Raw genomic sequence first — 26,761 nt, 5'->3', positions numbered from 1 at the left:
AAGATCTAAATTATTGCGATAACAATTGGCTGAAAAAAATTGAGTTTTCTCTGAATTAAAGTTCACCAGCCACTGTGAGCCCCATGCTAGCAGAAGTGAGATCCTTTTCAAGCTCAAATGCCCCCTCCAAGCAATCAGAGAGTGTTGGTTTCTTATCACGACAAGAATAAATGATAGTATCATCAGCAAACAATGCCACCTTAGATGTGAGAATATCTGGAAGATCGTTAATGTAAATTAAAAGAAGTATAGGGCCAAGGATAGAACCTTGAGGAGCCCCTGAAGTTACAAAATAAGAAGAAGAGTGCTGTCCATTGAGGACAACTTTTATGCTACGATTGGAAAGGAAGGATACAATAATCTTAAAGATGTTGTCGGATACACCATAAGAAGAAAGTTTATGAAGAAGACCAGCATGCCAAACTTTATCAAAAGCTTTTAAAATGTCAAGAGCGATGGCCTTAACCTCTCCACCTTTATCTAATGCACTATAAAATCTATCAGTTATAACTGTTAGCAAATCAGCTGTAGAACGAGAAGATCGAAATCCACATTGGTTATCAGAAAGCAAGTTATTAGATTCAAGATAAGAAATTAAGTGTTTGTTAATTAAAGATTTAAAAACCTTGCTTATGATAGGAAGAAGACTTATGGGACGGTAGTTAGACGAATCATATTGCTCTCCAGAATTTTTGAAGATAGGGATAACAGATGCCGCTTTCCAGCAGGTTAGAAAACAAGACTCTGATAAGCACTTTTTGAATAGTTTTGAGTGTATAGACGACAGCTCCGGAACACACTTCTGCAAGACAATAACAGGTACGTTGTCCGGGCCACAAGCTGTAGAAGAGTCTAGGCACGAAATCACTTTAGATACAGTAGCTGGAGTGATATGAATGTCAAGCAATGGATCAACCTGTTTGTTGGCAATATCAGGTAGAACGCAACTAGTGGAATCAAGAGATGATATTGATGAAAAGTTTTTAGCAAACATTTCAGCTTTGTCTTTAGGTGAGGTGACAAAGTCTGAACCATACAAGAGAGGTGGAATTAAAGAGTTGCTCTTATTATTGATATTATTAAAGATTCTTCAGAAGTCACGAGAGTTTAATTTTTGAGATGAAATACGAAATTTTATGACCTGAGAATATTGGGTTTTGGCGTTAGACAAAACCTTTTTACAATTGTTTCTAGCAGTAATAAACCGACATCTATTTTTTGGAGAATTGTTTTGCTGATAAATATGCAAGTAACGGTTTCGATTGGCAATCGCAGCAGCACAGTGTGAGGAAAACCATGGAGGAGAGTGAGGCTTGACCTGGAATCGTCGAGAAGGAATAAAAGATTCTATGCCAGCCTGAATCCACGAGGTTATGTAAGAAGCACATTTGTCGACAGGAAGACAAAAGATTTCTACCCAAAGGCCATCACAAAGAAAATCACGGAAAGAATCCCAGTCAGCTTTACTGTAGTTGTAAGAGGTACGATAGTAGGGGGATTCTGGTGATGAAGAAGAATGAGATATTAGTTTTAGAGAGATCAAACTGGGATCAGAAGCACCTATGGGTGAATGTGGAGAAACTGAGCACTGACTAGGATCAGAAATAAGACATAAATTGAGTAGAGAAGGTAAATGATTAGGGTTGTCTGGAAAGCGAGTTGGAAAGTTGACTATTTGAGTTAGGGATTGAGAAAGGCAAAATTTGTGGGCTTTAATGTCTGCAGAGTCACTGATACTAGAGCCAAGCCATTCAGAGTGGTGAGCATTAAAGTCACCGACAACAACTTTATTAGCTGATGGATAAAGAGAGAGGGCTTGGTCAATATGATCAGAAATAACGTCGAAAAGGGTGCAGTCTTGAGATGAAGGAGAGCGATATAGAACAAAGAGAGAGGCAATAGAGTGAAGTGGTGCTAAACGAAAGCACATGAAAGATTAGTCTGTGGATTCAAACCTAGTTTCACGACAAATGGGTGATTTCTTACGAATGTAAATGCCCAGACCAAGCATGTGACTATTGGAGTCTTTACGAATTAAAGGAAGATAACCATCAACACTAAGATCACAAGATGAGACAGCCGAACTGAAATTAGTCTCACAAAGAGCAAGTAGGTCTGGTGAACTTTGCAAGAGATAAGACTCAACAGAAGAAAAGTTACTTTAAAAACCACGAATATTAGTGAATGATAGGTTTAGAGAACTTGGTGATGATGATGGTTTTTTGTGTTTTATAGTTTTTGGTACTTTATTCATTTTTAAATTAGATTGAAGAACTTGACTCAAAGCATAGATAGTACTCAGAGCACCGTTCAATAGCCCAAGCAATTGCCTCATTACTACTAATAAACCCTAAACCGTAACAAAGGGCTCCAAATGTGGCCTCCGCAATGCACACCAAAAGTACAAACAGGGACACCATCCATGCGCATTATGGCACTGTTAATACTTTGATATTTTTCAGCTGTTGATGGAATCAGCATCTCTGAGAGCTACCACAGAGTTCGGGAAACCTTGAGTAGAACATTTTAATGTAGAGATTACACGAATTAAGCACTTATAATGCTTATCGCATTGCTTATCATGCGATCAAAAAATTGTCAAAAAATTTTGTTCACCGCATTTTGAAAAAGTTACCAGATTTTTCTTGACAGCACCAATACAAATATAGCAAAATACTTTCTTTTTGGAATGACATAGGTGAATCCAAGGGTAATCTATAATTCATTTTTCATCGAAAAATCTAAGTTGTTTGCCATACATTTTTTTTAATTTTTTTTTTTCTTTCATTACAAAATAATAAATATTTACAATTTTTTCCTTTAAAATTACATTATCTTAGGTTTTATAGTTTTACATTATATAGTTTTTACAAATGTTCGTAAATGTATACATTTTCTTTTTTTATTTTATTTTATTATATATTCATTGTATTTTTGATTTTGATTTTTTTGCGTTTTTTGATTTTATATTTTTTTGTGTTTTTTTGTTTTATATTTTTTTTGTATTTTATGTATTTTATTTTTTTGGCGTTGTGCGGAAAGAAATCGAGAGTTTAGATTAGGTTAATAAAAAAGAGAAATTCTAAAAAAGGTTAAAGAAAGATTTATAAGGTAAAAGAAGGGTTTATATCAAAACAAATTAAAAATAATTACAAGACTTTTACATAAACGTTACGAACACTATTGATAAAAACTTATGTGTTAAAATAATATTTCATAAAATAAGGGCTGGCAGTGATTTGCTAATCATATATAATAGAAATTGTGTTGTATAACATAGAAAAAATTGCAAGAGGGAAGGAGGTCTTTACTAAACATACTACGAGCCGTTGTTTTATTTTAGCTCATATATTTAGTTTCAGACTTCCGTTCTCTACTTGATAGAAAACATTTTTAATACAAAAATACTCACAGAAAATGTCCGCGGTGTTTCTACGGACATGATAATGATATTTTAAGGTAATAATATTCCTGATGTTCCTAACTAATACCCTGATCACTGCCATTGGGTCAATTTTTTGTTACTAAACATTTGGTGGCATCTACAGGGTCAACAGCAGCTGCGAAGTGGGGTTTTTCTCCGATAAATTCGCCTTTTCAATCGAGAAAATTGAATTTATTGGAGAAAAATTGTTTCGGGATGTCAAGGAGTTATATACATGTTTAAAATACTCCCAAATTTCAACAAAAGGAGGACAGTGGGCAATGATACAGGGTGACCGGAAAGATCTGTCAGTACTTCACAATCAATTTATTTTTAATGTAATATACATAAAATACTGAATCTACAGTAACAGATCAAGTAATATATGTAGTGTAAGTATACTAAGAATTATTCAAATCGGTCTCCTTTTCGGTCCACTGTCAATAATAATCGATGACGCCATGATTGTATGGCGGCACGAATGGTTTCCATAAGAAATTTTTTCCATTCGCGGATCATCATTCGTTTCATGGAGACCAAGTTGGGATGTTGTTTAGCATTGACCTTGGACTCCAAATTACCCAACACGCAAAAATCAAGTCGGGAGATGACAGAGGCCACTCATCCTTAGCAATAAACTTAGGGCAATTCTGTTGGAGCTATTCTTGCGTTGTTTTAGCTGTATGAGCTAGTGCTGAATCTTGTAGAAAACACCAGTCTCCATTGGGATATAACAAATTGACTTCTGGTTGCAAAATTGCCTTCAGGACACTCTCTTGATAAGATACTGTATTAATTTTGGTGCCACTTTCGATAAAGACCAATGGCAATTATATATATATATATATATATATATATATATATATATATATATATATATATATATATATATATATATATATATATATATATATATATATATATATATATATATATATATATATATATATATATATATATATATATATATATATATATATATATATATATATATATATATATATATATATATGGTGGGTTGAAAATAAACTTGGTGAAGGTGAACCCGGCTGTAGAAGAAGCTCAGATAAGTGCTTTTACTAATTTAATTTAAATTAGTAAAAGTACTTATCTATATCTCATCATTTTGATGGTGCAAAGTACCAAAAATTATGCTTAGCCTGAGTATAAACTAACGTATTAAATTGCCTATTTATTGTGAACCAGGTTTGAATCTTTCAACTTTTATGTGCTTTTGTCAAGCATCTTTCCACTTAATCATTTTAATATTATTTTTTTTATTGTTCTCCGTCTCAAAACTTGTAACTTTGCGTCTTGACTTGATTTTAAAGTTCGTGTTTCCCACAGCACCATAAAAAAAAATTATTTTGTTTCTGATTAACTGATTAGGCTCTTTCTCATTACCTCTCAATTAACATTCTTGTTATTAATAACTAGGCTCTACTGGTTCTAAAGGCCAAAAATTTTTATTTTTCGTAATCTCTTACATAGATTAATTTATCACATGATTTTCAGAAAACCATAATTGCTTACTTTCTTTTCCTAATTTATGTCTTTTTTTGAGACTAGGGATGGGGAAAGGAGTTAAAAAATAGTAGAAAATTGTGTGCCTAATTAATAGACGACCCCTTATCAAGTTGAGAGACACATGAATGATTCTCAAAGCGGAATACCTAAGAATTGACTGCATGCAACCTATTTTGCTGCAGCATGTAATATTGCATCAGCCAACGATGCAATATTACATGTGGCAGAAAAATAAGTTGCATGCAGTCGCATGTAATATTCTATGTATGCAGTAATATTGGTTGCTTTGTAACCTTCATTACTTTGGAGTCATTGGACGTTGCATCTAATAAAAAAACTTTACCAACGATTTGAACTCAGTCATGACAAATGTATTCATTGGTAATCAATAGAATCTACACCAATTTGGTGGAAGAAACAATCAGGGAATTTGAGAGGGAGGGGCAAGGGGGAAAATTGACCCAGCTTTAAGGGGCGCCGGGCAATCTGTTTTAATTTTTATTTTTAAATAAATAGAAAATATTTTAATGACTAACAATGTAAAATCTGCTTAGCTTTTGTATCTGAGGTTGAAATTTAAGTATTCGGAATAAAAATGCACACGAAAAAAATAATTTAAATTTTAAATTCTATTATTATAATTAATTATAAACTATTTTTTATGAAAAAAATACTTTTCATAGGCTTACGGAGTAGTATTCCGTAAGTCTATGAACAGTTAACAATTCTAGCTCATACTCGAATGTATGGAAGATGATGCGCTGTGGTATTTATAATGGTAACTGATCAAAGGTCGTATTGACAGCATTCAATGCTAATAAAACCAACAACTACGTTAGGTCATGCGTGCCATGGATTCCTTTTTTTGTCTATTTCACGGTAAAAGCGCTACATTTTTAGGTAGTATTTGACTGTTGAAGCAAAAGAGAAAAAAGAGAGAGAATCATAGCGTTGCATTTTTTAGACAAATAAGCGACTTTGCCTCTACCAGCACCCGACCAGTTATCAGTTATTTGTGTTATTGCGATGTTTAACCTGACTTGGTAATAATTACTGCTAACCCCTCTTTGTGGCCATTTGTTTTAAGAGTTAAAAAGATTAAAATGTAATTATTTAAAAAAAAACCTCAGCACGAATGCAGTTTTCAAAAGTAGGTAATTGTCCCTTCTTCGTTGGAACAGAGGAGATTAATGAAGGAAACTCATAAATTGTATGAAGTAGCATCAAACCAGTCCATTGCACTAAAAGTTCTACATGGATTGGGTTGAAGAGTCATACATTCGTTTTGCCAACTCTGCTGGTAAATATTTAGAGTTCGAGAAGTGAATAGTTCTGACGCAGCAAAATAACGAAAAATTCTTCGTTGAATTTTGGATGTGGGTGTTTTCCTGGTTTCTAGGAATTTAGCTTTTCTAGATAAACTACTATAAAATTTTCTCAATATCAACTCAATATCAATTATTTATATAATTAATGTAATAATTTGATTAAAATTGTTATATACGTCTATGTTTGCAGGTGAAAAAACATTTGTGAATGTTGAAAAAGTGGAAACTTTTTTCCTGGTATGAAGTTTATTGGTTGCCACAACCCCTTCATTGGATTCCTTTTGGAAAATATAAAACACCATTAACAAGTTTTTTTAATTTAAGTCGGCGCATAAAAATAAAATTACTCATACCGCGTTTTGAAAATATATATCACACTGAGCAGATAATAATTGTTATTCGTTTTCTCCTCAATGAAAGAGAAATTAATTGCTGGAAAATTAAAGAACGATACTAGTGTGTTGACACTTTTGAGATGAAGAAAGAAAATGATATAGCTAAGCTTATCAATAATGTGGTATTAAGGCTAAAAAAAGATGTTCAAAAATATCGCGGTCAGGAATTGAACCTGATTTTGAATTCCTAACCGCGATATTTTTGAACATCTTTTTTTAGCCTTAATACCACATTATTGATAAGCTTAGCTATATCATCTTCTTTCTTCATGGGTCCAATATGTCTGGTGCTTTAATTGAATTTAAAGCTCTGTACATTCCTGGTAGCGCTCACAGTCTGAATTGTGTGCGCAGTTGAATCAGTCATTGAAATCAAAGTATTCTTTAAAAATGTCAAACCTTGGTACTTATTTTTTAGTGCAAGTCTTGCTCAATCGAAGATTCTCACTGAAGTAACTGGAATTTCACTGCATAGACTTTCTATGACAAGATGAAGCTCTCTTATCGACTTGATTAAACCACTTGCCAAGAGAAATTATGGCAGATCCTAAACATGAAAAATCTAGATTTAACCAGTGAGTAGCTCAGCCAAACAAGAGGCTTTTAAATTGTTTATCATCATTTAAATTTGTATTGCTAGTTACAATTCGGTACAAAACCTTTACTACTGTTAACAACGTTAGTCGTCTTCTACAATCTGGTGTCATAAGCATTGAGAACGAGCTACATTTGTTTGGACAGTTGCTGGAAAATATTAAAGGGATTAGAGGCTCTTGGTTACGAATTTTCTAATTTTCTAATTATAGCAGACTTTTGTGAACTAGAAATCGTGGAATGTTTTAAATTTTAATTGTAAATTTTTTAAATTGTGTGTATAAACATTATACTGTTTAAAACTATTATTTTGAATTAGAAGAAACTTTGTGGGTATAATTTTGTAAGTAACTTTTATATTATAGACAGTGCTGGCCTAAGATTGTTTTTTTATTGGTAAAGACAAAATGCCGTCCTTGTTAGTTTCAGTTTTCTAAAAAAAAGTCTATATTTTTCACTTATATTAAAGAATAAATCCAAAATAAGAAAATATAAATTTTATAATGTTATTGCAAATCTTCAACACAAATTTCTAGTTTCGACAACTTTATAAAAGTTAAGAGTTTTAATAGATATCTTTTAAAGCAAAAAAAGTTTAAAAATAAAAAATAAAACCCACATTTTTTTAATGTTTGTAAAGAACATAAAGTTTTTAATAGTTTCAAGAAAAACTTGTTAAGCTTTTGTAGAGACAAACTCGTTCTAACACACTTAAATCATTTCCTTTATCAATATTGTAGCTAAACTATCTCAAAGATCCTGAGGCAATACCGAAAAAAGATATATTTTATGATTTTGGGCTTCAAAAAGCTTCTCTGTACTTGCAACTTTTAATGTGAGTAAATAAATTTGCAATGCTGTATAAATATTTGAAAAACAAGCAAACAAACTCAACCAACATATTTAATCTAACTTAAATCTGGGGCTTGAGTTTTTCTGTAGTGAATTTTTGATCGAGTTTTTTTGTAGGATTATCTTGACAAATTAAATAGTTCTTAAAATAAATTTATAGAGACAGAGAATAGAATAATTCGGATTCTATTCTCTATCTCTATAAATCTCAAATCCGGCCTTGTATGGAATTCTAATGCCATATCTGGGGCGGATCTTCTAATGATGTCCTTTCTCTTTTAGACAAGGTGCAAAAACGCATTGTAAACATAGTTGGTCCTGCTCTTGCACCCAACCTCCAACCATTATCACATCGTTGTAATGTTGCTTCTTTTTCTCTTTTCTACAGATACTGTAATGGGCACTGCTCTAAAGAGCTAGCGCCTCTTGTATCATCTACTAAAATTCATTCTCGTGTTACTCGTCATTCAATTAAGTGTCATCCTTTTTCTGTGACTGTTCATAAGTGCTCCAAAAACTCTTATTCGTCTAGTTTCTTTCCTCGAACATCAGTTCTTCGGAATTCGCTTCCTTCATCTTGCTTTCCTGATTCATATAATTTGCAATCCTTTAAGTCGTGTGTCTATCGTTATCTTGCTTTACAATCTTCATCTTTTCTCTTCCAGTAACTTCCAACTTTAATTAGTGGTTGCTTGCAGCCTTGTTGGAAGCTAAGATGTTTAAAAAAATTATATAAACATAAACAAACAGAACACAAACATACATAAATAAAAAGAAAATAACTTATGGGTGAATGAACACTGCATCAGATGTTCAAACAGAACACAAACACACATAAAGTGACTTACGAGTGTGTAAACACCGTGCCAGAGGATTTTACACACTAGTAAAAACCTGTAAAAGAACACAAATATACATGTAAAGTAGATTACAGGTGAGCTAAAACAGTAACTAAGGCACCTCCAACTATACAAAAGGCACACGCAAAAAAAAAAAATTGTATATTACTTAAGATATGACCAACTTAAATAATACTGATGGCAGGAAGCAAACTCATTCCAGCCTTTGCTTAGAAAGCAAATCCACCACTAAAGCAGGACATGGAACAGGTTCCATTGGATTACATGTTACCAGTAGTAGGGTGATTATAAAAACCATGCACCTGACACCTTATAAAACATTAATTAAACATTATCTTCAATTTAATCAAATTCAATGAATTCAATTTAATTATTGTTACATTATTATACATTCATTTCAACGCAATTAAATATTAATTTCCAAAGATTCTTTTTAAAAGTATTAAATAACGTAAATACAATTTTACATTTACTTATAAAGAAAATATTTTTTTTTAAATTTCTTTCTATTATCAAAAATATGAGAATTTCTCACATTTTTGTAATAGCATTGAATGATAGCAAGTGAAAGCAGATGCCAATCATAGCAATGATAGCAATAATAGCAACCAAAAGCAAGTGCCAATCTTATATACATAATTGCTGTTTCCACAAGAGAGTGTTTTTATAGCTTTTAGAGCCAGAAGATAATATAAATCCTATGTATGGATGCTAAATCCATCATAGGTAATTTTTGGTATGGCTGGTTTGGCTAGATATGGTTCGGGGATATAAATTTTCACCCTGGTTTCAAAAAAAATGACTAAAATATGCAGATACAGTACATACACAATTGCTGTTTCCACGAGAGAATGTTTTTGTTTCTGGAACATGTCTGAGCTAGCTATTAGAACCAAAAGATAATGTTAGACAAAAACCTTCATAAATTTGCCGATATTATAAAAAGTATTAAAAAAATAAAGCATTATGCAGTTCATTTTTGTCTAAAATCGGTTCCTTCATAATTATATCAGTCTTAGTAAGATATGAATCGAATTTTTTTTGTCCAAATGGAATTTTGCTGCTAAGTTTGGACCAACATCAAGGAAAAAACTGTTTAATTTCTCAATAATAACTTCATTATGATGAACTAGTTTTCCATCAATAAAAAATTTTTGGGGTAAGTTGTTTTTTTCAGTTTTTTTTCCCAATTAAATCTCTAATAACACACCACTCCACTTAGCTCTATCGAACTAATGTTCGCTGAATTTTATTTTCAGACGATAAAACAAATTGAAAGTAAAAGAAGTGTTTTTTTATCAATTAGCATTTGTTTATGAATAACAAACGCTTAAACAGTACCAACAAATTTTAAATTCTTATAAAAAAAATTCAGTTTACAACTAAAATTAATTAAATTAAATTTTGTCTAAACTAAGGCATGATAAATGGAAACATAAATAGTGATATTAATAGCACAAAGTAAAAAAAAAAAATTTCGTTACTAAGTAATAATAATTTTTTATTGTTTGTATTTAAAATTTTTTTTAATATTTATTGTTTTTATATAAAACTTTATTTATTTATTTTATTTTGCTAGAATTTGATGCCGCTTAAATGCCACCCTATTCAGCCGCTCTTATCGCTTATACCTATAGTGGCCGTTGTTCCGGTTTTTACTGAGAGAGCCCAAGGCTAAGCTAATAAATTCTTTTTTTGTGTGTTCTTTTATGGAGAAAACCGAAACAAGGCAACCCTACCTATACCTAAATTCGATATTAATCGAAGATAACTATTTATTCTTGGATATTATAAGAAATATGTGTATTTAGTGAAAATGTTTTGTAAGTTTGTTGAATATGATGTAAAATAAAAATATTATTATATATTTGCGTAAAAAAGTTTTTGTTTTTGTGTAAAAACTATTTGTATTCATAAGTTAATTATATACTTATGAGTTATTAACCTAACAATTTGATTGTTTGATTAATATTACCGTATGTTTTTAATTTTTTTTTTTTTTAATATTTCTAAAATGTTATATCTATATTTATAGTCTTATAATGCAGTGCTATGTTGTCATGACGCCGACCTATAAAAAGAACTGTTTTTGTAGTTTACTTTTTATTGCTTCTCTAACAAATGTAATGATGCAATACTCTTACCCTGCTCGTAAGTCATCGAAATATTCCTTCACTGTTTATAAAAATAGAAAAATAGACGGCACTTCAAATATCATTGAAACTCACTCGGATTACAAGGAATGTATTAATTCTTGCTATAACAAAAAAGAGAAATGTAAATCAATAGACGTCAAAATCGAGGATAACATTACATTAACTTGTCGATTTTTTGAAGATGATTTTCCAAAAACAAAGCCAGCAGAAGGATTTCTAAATATTTTAACAAAATCGGTAAATGTATAATACATTTTTAAAGTTAGTTACAAAGAAATTTGTGTTAATTGTTTAAGTGTATTTTAGCCGAATTGCTCTCTAAGTTGCAGTGCAGCAATAAACCCATGTGGAAAATGTGACTGCAAACCATCTTGTGCTGCTAGAAATCAACGACAGCATGTATGTAATTGTTCAAACGGTAAATTGCTAAGTTTTCAATTTTTTTTAACGTATTGCTTTGATCCAAAAGTTGAAATGATATTTACGTTTTAATCTTATCTTTATGATTAGTTTAAAACGGAATAATGAACAAATATTCAAACCAGGAAAACAAAAGTCTTATAAATCATTAGATAAAATTATATATATATATATATATATATATATATATATATATATATATATATATATATATATATATATATATATATATATTTATATATATATATATATATATATATATATATATATATATATATATATATATATATATATATATATATATATATATATATATATATATATATATATATATAAATATATATATATATATATATATATATATATATATATATATATATATATATATATTTATATATATATATATATATATATATATATATATATATATATATATATATATATATTATATATATAGATATATATATATTTATAAATATATGTATATATATATATATATATATATATATATATATATTATATATATATATATATATATATATATATATATATATATATATATATATATATATATATATATATATATATATATATATATATATATATATATATATATATATATATATATATATATATATATATATATGTATATATATATATATTTATACATATATGTATGAACATATATAAGATTTTTTCAAATTTGCTTTAGATCATATTGACATTTTAAAGGTTAAATCAGATTTTTGAATAAACCTGTGAAAGATGTTCAAAATCGGGATTAACCTGGAAATGTTTTTAAACTTTATAAAAGAATTAAAAATGAAAATTTAATGATATAGGTTCCTATGAGAAAAACAAAACCTAGATCTTCAAATGTTTTAAGGTTGAAGATAAAGTTAAATTCAATGGCTTGTTAAAGTTGAGAAAAAAAAACATATCTGCAGAAGTTTATGATAATACCGAGCAGACGTTTAGATCTATAAAGGCATTGTAATTTCTTGTAGACGTTTATATCGATAAAGGCATTGTGCAACTTTTGAGTTTGTTGTCATTAACTAATCACTCCATCCAGTAAAAGTTCAACAAAATGCAGATCTGAACTATTACTAGATATTTTAATTTTAGATTACTTGTTCATTGCAATCCTCGGAAATATTTTCAGGTTATCAACATGCAGTTATTTGGGAATTTTTTCCAGGAGTTGACAATTGTCTCTCCACTTTGAAACCCGTGTCATCGACCATGCAAGCAACTTTAACCACGAGTAATGGTCAAAAGTATTTCAAAGAAATAACTAAAACTTGACACAATCTTGCAAGTTTATAAGAGAAAACTTCCCAAAGATTGTTGGGGAAGTTATTATATTACATTGAATAGTTCGTCATTATTAATTCATCTTTAAAAATGAAATAATTTTGGTAGGTATTATTTGTACGCGCGTACAACTAATTTTTTTATTAATTGTACGCGCGTCCAACTAGCTTTTTTCTTATTTGTACGCGCGTATTTAAACATAAGTTATGATTAATTAATTTGACGGTTTCACTTGAAATTCTTTTAAAATTTAACCTAACAATTATTTTACACTAATTCACTAAATTTATAAACCCAATTTAAATAAATATTTAAAAACTTTTCCTTTGTTAAAGAATGCCTCCCTACTGCGTCTATCCCTATTTAAGTCAGTCGATGTATGCACACTCCATATTGCATATCCCTATTTAAGTTAGTATACTCCACTACGACTACATCTAAATCAGTCGATTTATGTATGCATTGATCCACTTATTCTATGAAACTTTGAAAGATAAAAATAAATAATAAACATAACTATAAATAAACAACAACAATAGATTAAAAACATAAAACATTGAAATAAAAAATAAAAAATCTCCCAAATAAAGATTTGAACCCGCAGCCCTGATAGTCGCGCATCCAAAAAAGCTTTTAACCCCTATTGCACTACATCAATACGATAATGATGTGAAAAATTAAAGTATATAAACATTTTTTGCGTTCGAATAAGATTTCTATTATGTAAACTTTATTTGTACGCGCGTACAAATAATGACGTAGAATATTTGTATGTATTACATCATTTCGTCCATCTTTAAAAAGTGTTCAAGCAATTTCAACTCATTCATCTACATCAACATCTATATCTTATCTACATCAACATCTACAAGTTTTCCAACACTTCTTCAGATGCGTATATGAAATACTTTATACATTTTTTTTTAAAAATATAATATATAAAATATATAAAGTAAATATATATATATATATATATATATATATATATATATATATATATATATATATATATATATATATATATATATATATAAACTTATTAGCCAATTTGATCCATTTTTAGCAGTGATATTTTTACGTATGGCAGTTTTCGCAAAGGAAACCTATCTTTTAGACAATTTACCAAGAACTTTTTGAGCTAATGGTTTTAAAAGTTCATTCAAGCATTGTCAACGAAGGCAGTTCTTCTGGCCACCTCAGTCTGTCTGTTGATTCAACGCCAGATCTGTCACATTTGGATCAGTTATCTGTTGTTGTGCAGTACATTAAGGATAGTCAACCAAAAAAACGTTTATAACATTTGCAGAACTGAAAGAACATTTAGTGAAAGCATTTGCTAATCATGTTTTAAAACAGTTGTGTAATGCTTGCAAAATATATTTTAGTAAGTGCAGGACAATGTATGACAATGCAGCTAATTTAAATGTTTTTACTTATGTCAAATAAGGATGCTTTGCAAAAAATGGAAAACCCGAAAACAAAAAAAAATTCAAATTTTTGACCCCCCTGCTTGCCCCAAACATAATTATAAAAAAGGAAGTATAAAAACAACAAGCAAAAGAAATGTCTGCAAAAAATTGACAGCCACGTTAAGGCTCTCAAATATTCACAGCCCCAGGCCTAAAACTGTTTTAATCCAGCCCCGTGTGAAAGTACAGTTTTGCAACAAACTGATCAAAACATTACTGTAACCATTCGCAGCTATTGAATTTGTAAAACCTGAGTTAATCTTTTTAGAAAACAACTTTTTTTTCATCAACAAATATACTCTTGATAGTTGTTACAATTTTTATGGTAACATATAATTATAAGACCTCTCATCTGGTTAAAATTAGAGCTTTTGTCTGATTTAAATTTTAACCATATCCTCTTGTCAGGCTCTTTAAATTTTTTAAAAATAAAATGCTAAGTTAGCCACTAGATTTGATTAAATTTTGAAGAAAAGCAGAACAATTGCCAATTTAACAACAGAAAATACATCAAATTAAAGAGATGCTATTGTTATTTTAAGGATATATAATCATATAACTCTATTTAAAGGTATTAAGTGGGAAATTTTTATGGCTAATATTTTTTGATATTTTATTTCAGCTGTCATTACTTAAATTTTCATAGTATGACTTACCCTAATGTATATACATTTTTTAACACCTATCCATATAATATAGATCTTGATCTTACATTTCCATGCATAAATAACATTTCATTAAAAAATAAGAAAGATAAATTATAAAAAAGTTCGGTAACTTTTTCTTAAGAGTATTCTTGAAGATTGTTATTTGTTTCTTTGAATTTGAGCAATGAATTGCATAAATTGCATAAAAACTTCTTTCAGAACTACTTTTTGTTGCTGCTGATTGATATCATGATCAATAAACTAAGCTTATTATAGTTGCACACATAATCTAAAAAAGTTGAGCTCTTTAGTTTTTGAAATTAAATACCTTAATTCTATTTGAAATGTTAAAACTGTATTCAACATGTTTTTATATGTAATATAAAACAAATAAAAACAAGATAATAAAATTTAGGCTTACAAATTTACGTTAATATATATTATAAGAAGTTGAACAATAGGATTATTTGTTTATTTTTTTAAATTTATCATCAAATAATAATAAAAAACCTTTGATACAAAAGCCCCAATTTAGCTGTTTGTGAAGATACAAAGAGCTCATAAACCTAGCTTCTAGGTTCCTCCTAGTTGTTGTATAACAATACAACAAATACAAACAAAAAAATACACAGTCATGTAAAACAGGTTAACACTAGGAATTACATCTGCCTATAAAATCTGCTTTAACTCTTCCAAAATAATGTCAAACAATGTTAAAAAGAAAATCAAATGGCAATTCGTTCAAACCAAAGAAGAATGGAAATAAGAACATTAAAATAGGAAAAAAATTTACACTTAATTTTTTTTCAGATATTAATTTTAGTTTCATTTTGAGATAAATTTAGTTTTTTAATTTAATTTTAGTTTCATTTTAGTTACATGGTAATAGAAGTAACAATTAGTTTGACAGGCCTATTAATACCTGTGGTAATATTATATACTGCTACTTTATTCTAATGTCAATAATACACATGTAATTGCTTAATGACATCTTTGACATTTTGTGATCAGTTCTGTGAGATTTCTGTACTATAAGATTGCTATGTGTAACTCAAATCAGGAGTCATATAACAGCAACCAAAGTAGTGTCATCTAATAATGGATGTCTTCTAGAGAGATATTTAATAATGGGTGTCTCTCTAGAAGATTATATCCAGTGGTTACATGTGGCAAGCTTAAATCTAGAGGTGGTATGTGTCATGATGGTATAAGAAACGGCCCATTTTATTAGTTTTATTATACATAATTTACAGTCAAATTCTTAACAGACTAAACCATAAAATAAAATATAATAATCATAATATAATCAAATCAAAATATAACACAATAATTATCATATAATCAAGTCATTAATCAAAAAAGTAATTGATAATAAGAAAAATCTTATTCTAAGTACCATTACTTTGTAATGGAAAAAATATTTAAAATTCTTACAACTGAAATAATTTTTAGATAACAGGCATCAAAGCAAAAAAAATTAATTCTTTACTCTGTCATGCAAGTATCGGTAACATTGGATGGGACCAAAGATAGAGTATTCTAAAATGTTTACTTCAAATCTAAAATATAAAAAGTAAAAACTCCAAAATACAACAATTTTTACAACAATTGCTAGAAATCCATAAAATCTATCTTCTAATTCATCAATTAAATGTTCTGCAAGACATGAATCAATTCTAAAATTTTTTTATACTAAAATTCTTACTTTTATAGTATATGATTTCTTTCATAGAGTGAAAAGCAATTTAGTTTGATATGTATCAATCAATTTTGATTGACCAGAAACAAAAAGCTTATTGAGAAAGCTTGCACATTTCTAACACCTAAAGCATTGTATGGTTTACCGATTAAAAAAATATCATAAAAATATTAAAAAGATTCAAGAAAAAAGTTGAAAAGACTATGTTTTACGCAAAACTAAGACCAGTGTACATGATTTATATTCAATAAATCACAAGTGTTGTTGTTCAACATTAGAACAATCAGTGGCTTTGTTTTATAATATAGAAATATAACAGACTAATATTTTTTTTGTGAGAACAATATATTTTATATATATGACACATAGATGTAAATACACACACACACACACACACACACACACACACACACACACACACACACACACACACACACACACACACACACACACACACACACTGTATAAATAAACAAGAAATATAAAGATAGAGTTTATCAAATATGCTATGATGGATAGATTCTGATTTATAGATAGATACAGATAAATATAAAAATAGTATTATTTCTAAAACAAACTAAAACATAAAACAAACGTAAAAAAAACTTATATTCTTAAGCAATATATTTTTCATTTTCTTTTTGCATTGACTTAAATTTTGGAAGTTCCTGAAGATAAAGAATTTATGTTTAAAACTATTTTCCCTTAGTTTAAATAATTAAAGCTGTATTCAAATAGTTAAGGTTTTTGGGAATAATTAATACTTTAGAATATTTAAGTTTAAATTTTATTTCTAAGTTGATCTTGAATATTAAGAAAATGTTGTCATGCGATTAAACCTAGTGCTAGACAAACTAAAAAGTGACGTATTATGAAGAGTTGTTTTCAGGCGATTTGCTTGGTTATATAATTTAATTCAATTTATAAATTAATAATGATAAACACACAATATTATATGTAATATATCATACTGATATATTACATATAACATGCTAATATATTATATATAATATAACAATAACAAATGGCTGCTTTTCTGCAGCCATTTGATATTGGTGACTATAAAATAAAAATTTTTCTTTTTTTTTTACTTAGCTAGATAGGTTTGTCAGGACTGGTTACGTTCCCTTTCCACTGGATATGCCAAAAGATATTTAAAATCATATATTTCCAATGTCTGTTTTAAAAATCAGAATGCCAAATGAAGAATCCTTTTCACGAGATTGGCTTGTATTTAGCCCAGCAAAGAGAGCAGTATTTTGTTTTATAATTCAATTGTTTTCACCTGGAAATTAAGTTTTACATTTTCACATTTTTTGAATCGCCAAGTCCTCAATGAAGCAGCTACCTGGAGAAAAACCATAGAACAAGTCTTGGATGTGATAATTTTTCTTTGTGAACGTGGATTAGCTTTTTGTGGAAAATCTGACCTAATTGGAGATTCTCAAATGGAAATTTCTTAGGGTTGCTGAAACTAATTTCACATTATGACCAATTCTCAAGAAACATGTGGTGAAAGTTAAACAATCACGGGAAGAGGGTCAATGGTTTCAGGTGCATTAAAACAGTCATTCTTTTCAAAATGAATTCATTGGTCGTTTTGCAGCTGAGGTTAGCAGGCGAATCGTATAAGAATGCAAGTCTAAGAAAGCATATTTCATTTATGGTTAATGCTTTTACTGATGTAAGCCTTACTGAACATACTACGTTTATCATTCGAAATGTGCATGAAGAAGAACCTGGAAAATTTTCAATTGAAGAACGGTTTTTTACCTTTGAAGATTGTCCAAAGAAGAACGGATCTGATTTTGCAGGATTATTTCTGGAAATTTAGGAAACTTTAGGAACTTATTTTGAAAACTGCCGTGACCAAGACTACGACAATGGAGCCAACATGTCAAGGGTGTTCAAGCAATCCTACAAGTAAAGAACCCATTGTCTATATTCTCAACCTGTGGTTGTCATTAATTGAATTTATTTGAACAGAATGCTGCCTCAAGCTGTACAGATGCTGAAACTTTTTTTAGAACTGTTTAAAACTGTATAAAATCTTCTTCGCTAGTCCACAACGCAGGGAAATACTGAAAAGAATCTCCATGGCGTATTTTTTACAGGCAATCTGGAATATGATGGACTAAAAGACTTGACGTAATTTGCCCTTTCTCAAATCAATTGAGTTAAATTATTATATCTTTAGAAAAAGTTCAGAGCTTGTATTTATTCGCCTAAAACAAAAACTGAGATTAGAGGTATCTTGAAATATTTTAGCTCTTTCAAATGTGTTCTCATGTCTGGAGTTTTGAAATGAAATAAAAATCCTCACATTGATTAATTGCTGAAACTAGGTCATTCAGGCAAAAAAGGCAACTGTTTATATAAGGCAATATTCAGATAAAAAATTTTTAAGCATTGATCAGTCACTTTAAATCTATTTTGGAGGAATGGCCAACAGATTTGAAAAAAGATGCTGCCAATATCAGTACGAAATTTCCAATCCACCAAAAAGTGAACTACAAAGGTTTTGCTTGAGAGCAAATTAAAGGTGATGAGCGTATCACGGAATCAACCGAAACAGAATCAGGAGAAAAAGCAACATTTCAAAGCGGTTTTTTATTACATTCTTGACTCTTTGACTGGTAGATTCACTGCTCGTTTCAAAGCCATTCAAGAAATCTTTATTATATTATCTTTTTTGCGGGAATATCAAAAACTGTATGAAGCAATGATAAAGAGTGGCGTGACTGAAAATGAAGTGACAAAAAAATTGCTTTACATAAAACAATATCATTCTGCAAACTTTGGAGAAAAACCACTTTCCCCATTCGACTTGTTACACAAAATTTCAGAAATGAGGGGAACTCTTTAAAAATTCAGTGTTTGCACTGAGTACTTTTGCTTCAACTCCGATTTTTTATGGTCATCTATGTGACAAGAACAAACAAATAATCCTGTCAATTTTAGTATTGAGTGTCTATTAGGACAAAATCTTGACTTCCATGATGTGATTAAAGAATTAGCAAAACAAAAGACAAAATTGCAAAAAAAACACAAATATTATAAGAAGCAAAAGCTGGACTACTTAATTACAACTATATATGAGAAATATAATCAATATTTTTGATGATAATTTTTTTTTAGGAGGAGGGGGGAGGGGTTGGGCCCCCAAATTAAAGGATACTCGGGGCCCCCAAAATTTATACACGGCCCTGCATTCATCACCGATGTATTCCCTGATATCTTAAAAACTGCTTATGTTATCACAATTCATAAAAAAGACTTAAAACTTGAATGTAATAACTACAAACCAATTTCATTATTATGAAATGTCAGCAAACTTTTTAGAAAAACTTAGTATAGTCGTATTTATAACGTTCCACAAGGTTCCGTTCTTGGACCGTTATTGTTTTTATTATATATAAATGATTAATGTTGTTCAATAAAAAAATTCAAAGGTACATCATTATGCTGATGATACCAATCTTTTATATATAAACAAACCACTTATGACTCTTTGTAAAAAAGTTAATCAAGAACTTCATCGCTTATATAACTGGTTAAATAGTAATCGTATTTCATTGAATGTCAATAAAACGGAATACATTATTTTTCATTCCCCTCAAAAAACTATTGATAATATTAAAATAAAAATATATATAAACAAATCACTTATGACTCTTTGTAAAAAAGTTAATCAAGATCTTCATCGCTTATGTAACTGGTTAAATAGTAATTGTATTTCATTGAATGTCAATAAAACTGATTAAATTTTTTTTCATTTCTTTTTTAGGAAATAAAAAAAAAAAAAAAAAAAAATATATATATATATATATATATATATATATATATATATATATATATATATATATATATATATATATATATATATATATATATATATATATATATATATATATATATATATATATATACATGAAGACCTCAGTGGAAAAACCGGCGTTGGCACATTTAAAAATATTGAGAAAGTATTTGTTGATCATTAATAAATGTCTTTATTTAAAGCAAAGAAAAAAAATTTTTGGATAAAAAATTACAAAATGTTTTGTTTTTGAATAAATTTTAAATAAAATAATTATAATATAAATTTTTTTAAATTGCTTAGTTTCATTTACTTTAAATAAAGACTTTTATTATTGATCAATAAATACTTTCTTAATACTTTTAAATGTGACAACGCCGATTTTTTTACTGAGGTTGTCATATATATATGTATATATATATATATATATATATATATATATATATATATATATATATATATATATATATATATATATATATATATATATATATATATATATATATATATATATATATATATATATATATATATATATATACATATATATGTATATATGTATATATATTGGCGTTCCTGCTCCTTCTCTCATCTTAAGTGTAATCTGTTGTGTAAATCAAATGGGATGCTAGCTAAAATTCGTCACTAAGTCAATTATGAAACTTTACTTAATATATACCTTGTAATTTTTGGATCACGTCTCAGATATGCTTGTCAGGTTTAGGGACAAAGCAAGTCTCGTGTTTTTTTAAGATTATCTAACCTACAAAACAAGGCTTTAAAAACAATATACTTTCAACAATATCACATTGTGTGATCTTGTTTATCTATTAAATTGTCTAATTGTCCGGAATCATAAACAAGTAAACCTCCCTCCGTCATTCTCCAATTTTTTCACCACTAAAAAAGTTATTGTTATTGTCTTCGATCTTTAGTAACTTTAAAATATCTGAGTAATTAGAAGATAGTATGGCTCAAAATGAGGTTTTGAGTATGTAAAAAAACCCAGACCAGACAATAGATTGATATTATGAGAACATGTAATTGAGTGCTGCTACATCGACTGGTTTAGGTAGAACATGCACCGGGATGCTGCTAAATTGACTGAGCCTTTTTTTGAGTCAATTTACCAGCATATCCGTGCATGTTCTACCTAAATCAATAGATACAGCAGCGCTCCATTATATGTTCTCATTCCCTCAGTCTGAGGGTGTGGGCTCGGGCAGGTATAAATCAGTCAATGTAGCAGCACTCTATTACATTTCTTATAAAAACAGTATATCTGTATTTAAAATGTTAGGCTCATCATAGGTCATTATTGCTATTGTTATTAGTATTATTATTATATGTGATGTTAATATTACTTACATTTTATTTACATTTTTATTACTGCCATTATTACTTATTAATATTGTTCAATATTTACCTGCGATCTTTATAAATATTGTTTTTACTATTATTGTTATTGTTGTTATCATTATTGTTATTGTTGTTTTTATTACAACTACTAATACAAACATTATTATTATCATTACTATATTTAAAAGTATTACTGTTATTATTATGGTTCTCTTCGTTAAATTTACTTTATTTTATTATTATATGTATTATTTACTATAATTATAGTAATGCTATAATAATAAAGATAAAATAATACTATAAATTTACGTTACTTTATTATTATATGATGACTATTACTATTTTACAATTATTATTATGTGTATATTTATCTATATATTCATATAGTATAAATTTAATTTTTTTTTCAATTTAAAAAGGTTTTTTTTTATAAATTATTTAACATTATGGGTATATCCTGAACATTGCAAGATACCCCAGATCCGCCCCTAATCTTTCTCTGTTTTTTCTTCTTAAAGAGCCCACTGGAAGCTCAGGCTATAGCCAATGATTTTAGAGCATTCAAGATACCGTCACAGATCATAATAAATTCACTTTTTTTTTCAATTTAATTATTGTTTTTTTACCTCATCAAGACCGAGAGGGCCACCACAGACGAGGAGGCTACTTTATTGCAGTTACAAATCTTTCTCAGCTACTTAAATCTGAAACATAAACCTTGACAAACAAGTAGAGTGCAGTACTACCAGGGACGTTGTGGGGATTGTATTTGGAATTTTACTCAAAGAGATATGGAAAGACTGATAAAGTTCCCAATCTTAGTAATCTCAAACACGTTTGGTATTTCACTCCACAACGTGTTATTTTACATAAACATTTGTTAATGGTTTTTATAAACTTTAAACTTTATGCTCTATGACTATAGTCGTTACAGCAGTTTATATTACTATTACTATTACAGCCCTCGAAATTAGGTAAAATGAGGTCTTAAACTGTTAGAGGTTAGCAAAAAAAATTTGACTCACAAGGATTACCATAAAACATAGAAACGAGGTCGGCACTTAAGTTTAGAGATAGCTCCATGTTGGGAAATTAGCTATCTCAAACACCAAACAATACTGGATCAGTCACTGACGCCTGTTCTAAATAAAGATATGCTGGATGATCTGTCTAGTGATCAAAAATATCTTTATGAAATTGTACACGCAATTAGGAACATAACCAAAATTGCGAATCCGTCACTGACAGGCATAGCATTGTCATACATAATTGGTCTGAATTGAATAATGTAATTTTTGTCACAGTGTTGAATGTTCTTACCGACAGGACCAGTAACAGGACCAGGAGTTAGCACCAGAAGTTAGTCCTTCAAAATTTGCAAACAGATGCCCCTACGGCAGTTTGTGTGCAGCATGCAAATAAACCAGCAAAGTGGCTGTCCCCTACTTTATGGAAAACTCTTCTTTTGCAGCCTGTATTGGTATTTGTGCTGTCACATCCAATAGCATAAATTGCTTCAGTTGCAATTTAGTCTATAATGACCTAAAAATTACTATTAGCAATATCAATACCTTTACCAGATATTGCTGTTGTGAGAGTAAGATAATCACTACCTGGTTTAACAACTAAAACATTATGTTCTTCAAGAATAAAATCACCATACAACTTTTCGTTAAAGTCTTATCCTTCCTGCCATCAAAGTAAATATTTTTAATAGCTTCATTTTGCTGACATTTATTTGTAATTTTTTTCTAAATTTACTTCTTTCACAATGAGTTTTGTTCTTGTTAGTAACTAAACTTTAAGCTTCTTTAGTAATGAGTCCAAGGTCAAGCAGAACAAGAACAGCAGTTGCAAGTGAAGCAGTAGCTCAATCTGACACACCATACCTGTCTGCTTCTTTTGCTAGATTTGGAAGAGTTTGTCGCATTAAAAGTATTCATTGCTGCTATGTAACTCGTAACTTTTAGTAAATAAAACTTTATCTGATATATCAAAAGAATACTGACTTAAACTAGCATGAGCACTTGATTTCTGCTTATACTTCAAAGTTCTCAACTGCTAATTAGACTTTCACTTTAAATGTTTTTGTAGCTAGCTTGTTGCTGCCTTGTCAACGTCAGCAGTAAATATTGAACATAAATGTCTGGCAATTTTCAAGTCCCATGAACAGTTGCAAAATATGCTCAGCTCTTTAGTAGATTTATCACACAAAATTGAACATTTGCTAGCTGAAATATCAAACAGACTGTTCATAGAGCTGGTAAAAGTAGCAAAACGACTGGAACTTGATTTAAAGCAAATACAATTTTAACTCAGTTTGTAAATGATACAGTGACTAGTTTGACAATGGACTTCTGCAGTGTTGTTCGAATCAATGCTTTTTTTTACAAATTAGCCGCTGCTTCTACAATAACATCATATTCATGTTGGTTAGAAATATATTTTCTTGTTTTCAGTTTAAAAAGATGTTGTGCAACTTCCTTGTTGGTTGGCAGCATATTCTGCGGAAGTTCATTTGCATTACCAAATACACTATGGCAATGCAAAATGAAGGACTTATTAGTCTTCTCTCCATAAGACAAAGTTCTCTCCATAAGACAAAAAAAAAATCATAATAATATAAATAATAGTAATAATAATAATAGTAATACAAATAATTAAAAAATCTAAATTAAATTTATAATTATCTTTTATCTAGTAATAAAATAATAAAAAGTTATTTGTAATAATTATATATTGATTTATAGCAGCAGGAGTAGCAAAGAATTGCCAGGAACATTACAATAATGGTTTTAATAAAACTGGAGTTTATCAAATCAGTCCTAATGGTTCAACATTCAAGGTTGTGTGTGAAATGGGAAAGGTTGAACAGCAAAATCCTATAGGTGATTTTACTTTTCGTAAAAGCCTTTTTGTTCAGTTTAATGTAAGACTTTATAAGAAATTAAGAAAATTTGTATTTTTTTTAATAGAAATACATAAAAAAAGAAAATAGATATATAATAAAGGAGTTAGGGTTGTCACATAGACTAATTTAGTATTGTAGAGTGTAAAAATTACCAAACCAAGCATACTTTAAATACAGAGTTTCATGAAAAATGAAACTTGGTTAATTTAGAACACAAATTTGTCAGATTAAAATATTAGGATGTTCTACTGCTTTAAAGTAGGGCTTGAGGTAACCCAAGAAGTTGTCTATTTATAGTTTGTTAAACAAATTATGCAATTAAACGTTGTTTTTTTTTTTAGTAACAAACCCAATTTGCAATGCATTACCATCAAATTTACAGTTTTCATTTAACAGTTCGGTATCGTACTGTGTTGTAACATGTGCCTCTTCTTCTTGGATTAATATTATGTTTTTTACTAAGTATTCTGGATGCACCTGCGGGCATTATTTAGGATGGAATTACCATGATATTGATCCTGAATTAGAACCTATTAGTACTCAATCAGATTACTGTAATATTGGTGAGTATTTTTTTAATACATTGATATTATTATGGAAAGTTTATACAAAATCAATTTAATGACTTTTGTTAAAGTTACTTAGTTGAAAATATTTTGTACTCTATAGCACATTCTAAAATATTAGTAAGTTGGCGGGTACCACCTATTTTTAATCAGGACAAGAAGTGATGTGCGAATAGCACTCCCCGTTTCAGGCTAGCGTCTGGCTTGCAACTAGACGAGTTGCAACAAGTACTGCCTCCAAAGAAACCACTCATACATTCAATATTTCAAATATATGAACGTATTTAATAAACCTAGGCACTCAAAAAAATTAAAACTCTAACAAATAAATGAAAATGTTTAACATTTTTAATTAGTATTTATGAAAAACATTTTTCACTGTTGAATAGTGGCGGGCACATGCAAATCGTTTCACGGGCGCCATGATGCTCTTGGGCACAGAGTTGGAAACCCCTGGTTTAGATAATGAACATTGCGATGCCACATCAATAATTGATTTTAAAAAAAAATTTAAAATTTTTAATAAAAAGCAGCTGTTAAAATCTAACATTTACAGTTGTTATATTCTTTCTTGAGAGACACAGTTGTTAGATTCTTTCTTGAGAGACACAGTTGTTATATCCTTTCTTGAGAGACACAGCTTTAATTATTGTTTTATTAATACTAATATTACTCAAAAAATTGAGAAAACCACATTTAAATGCTATTTTTTAAAGTAGTTGAATGTTACATTTTTGAGTGTTATAATTAATTCATTAATAATAGTTTATTTTGAATAGTTCTCATTGTTAAACCTAGTAAATCTAATTATATATAATCTAATGCATGTATATGTATATATACATGCATTAGATTATATATAATTAGTTTACATGTTTGGTGACTTCCTATTTAAAGCAAGTTTTAAACTAGTAAACATTCCATTCTATCTATTAACAATAATGTTGTAAAACTTTTGTAAGTAATGACTTGATTTACTAAATTGATCTGGTTTTCATGACATTTAAAATAAATTATATTCTTAGGGGGCTTCCATAAAGTATGTACGCAGTAAAGCCACTATTTTAGGACCCCCTCATCACTTGTACGCACCTGTATGCTTCCAACAACCTCCTCTTATGTGTACGTACACATAGGAGAGGGTAGTGGGAAGCATACAGGTGTAAAAATTTTCAAAACTATTGTTCAATATGTTTCTGATGTTTTTCCAATTAAATTTTTGTGACATGGGTAATTCCACGTCAAATGACCCAAAAGTTTTTAAAAATATTCCCCTATATCTCAGATTTTGCTAATTTTTACACAGTTGAGAGTACTTATTAAAATAAGAATTCCTTGAAAATTTTAGCCTTTGGCTTCAAGAAGATCATGAAGTACGACCATTTTACTTTTAAAAGATAATGAATGTGCATGTTAAAGT

The 26,761-nt window shown here is 29.2% G+C and overlaps 1 protein-coding gene across 2 annotated transcripts in view; it reads left to right on the top strand.

Moving 5' to 3' along the window:
* LOC100201473 (uncharacterized) overlaps positions 1 to 26,761 on the top strand; it is a 79,829-nt gene that overhangs the window by 9,960 nt on the left and 43,108 nt on the right. The window contains exons 1-5 of one of the 2 annotated variants that reach the window (XM_065796189.1): positions 10,560 to 10,803; positions 11,016 to 11,373; positions 11,443 to 11,554; positions 24,615 to 24,752; positions 25,117 to 25,338. In XM_065796189.1, the coding sequence (XP_065652261.1) occupies positions 11,023 to 11,373; positions 11,443 to 11,554; positions 24,615 to 24,752; positions 25,117 to 25,338 (823 nt within the window). In that variant the 5' untranslated portion in view covers positions 10,560 to 10,803; positions 11,016 to 11,022. Of the gene's footprint in view, positions 1 to 10,559; positions 10,804 to 11,015; positions 11,374 to 11,442; positions 11,555 to 24,614; positions 24,753 to 25,116; positions 25,339 to 26,761 lie in introns of those variants that run through there. The other variant, XM_065796190.1, reaches the window with a different exon arrangement.

The sequence above is a fragment of the Hydra vulgaris genome, chromosome 04 (assembly GCF_038396675.1).
Source record: "Hydra vulgaris chromosome 04, alternate assembly HydraT2T_AEP".
NCBI classification, from domain to species: domain Eukaryota; kingdom Metazoa; phylum Cnidaria; class Hydrozoa; order Anthoathecata; family Hydridae; genus Hydra; species Hydra vulgaris.
This window is presented reverse-complemented; position numbering and strand designations above follow the sequence as displayed.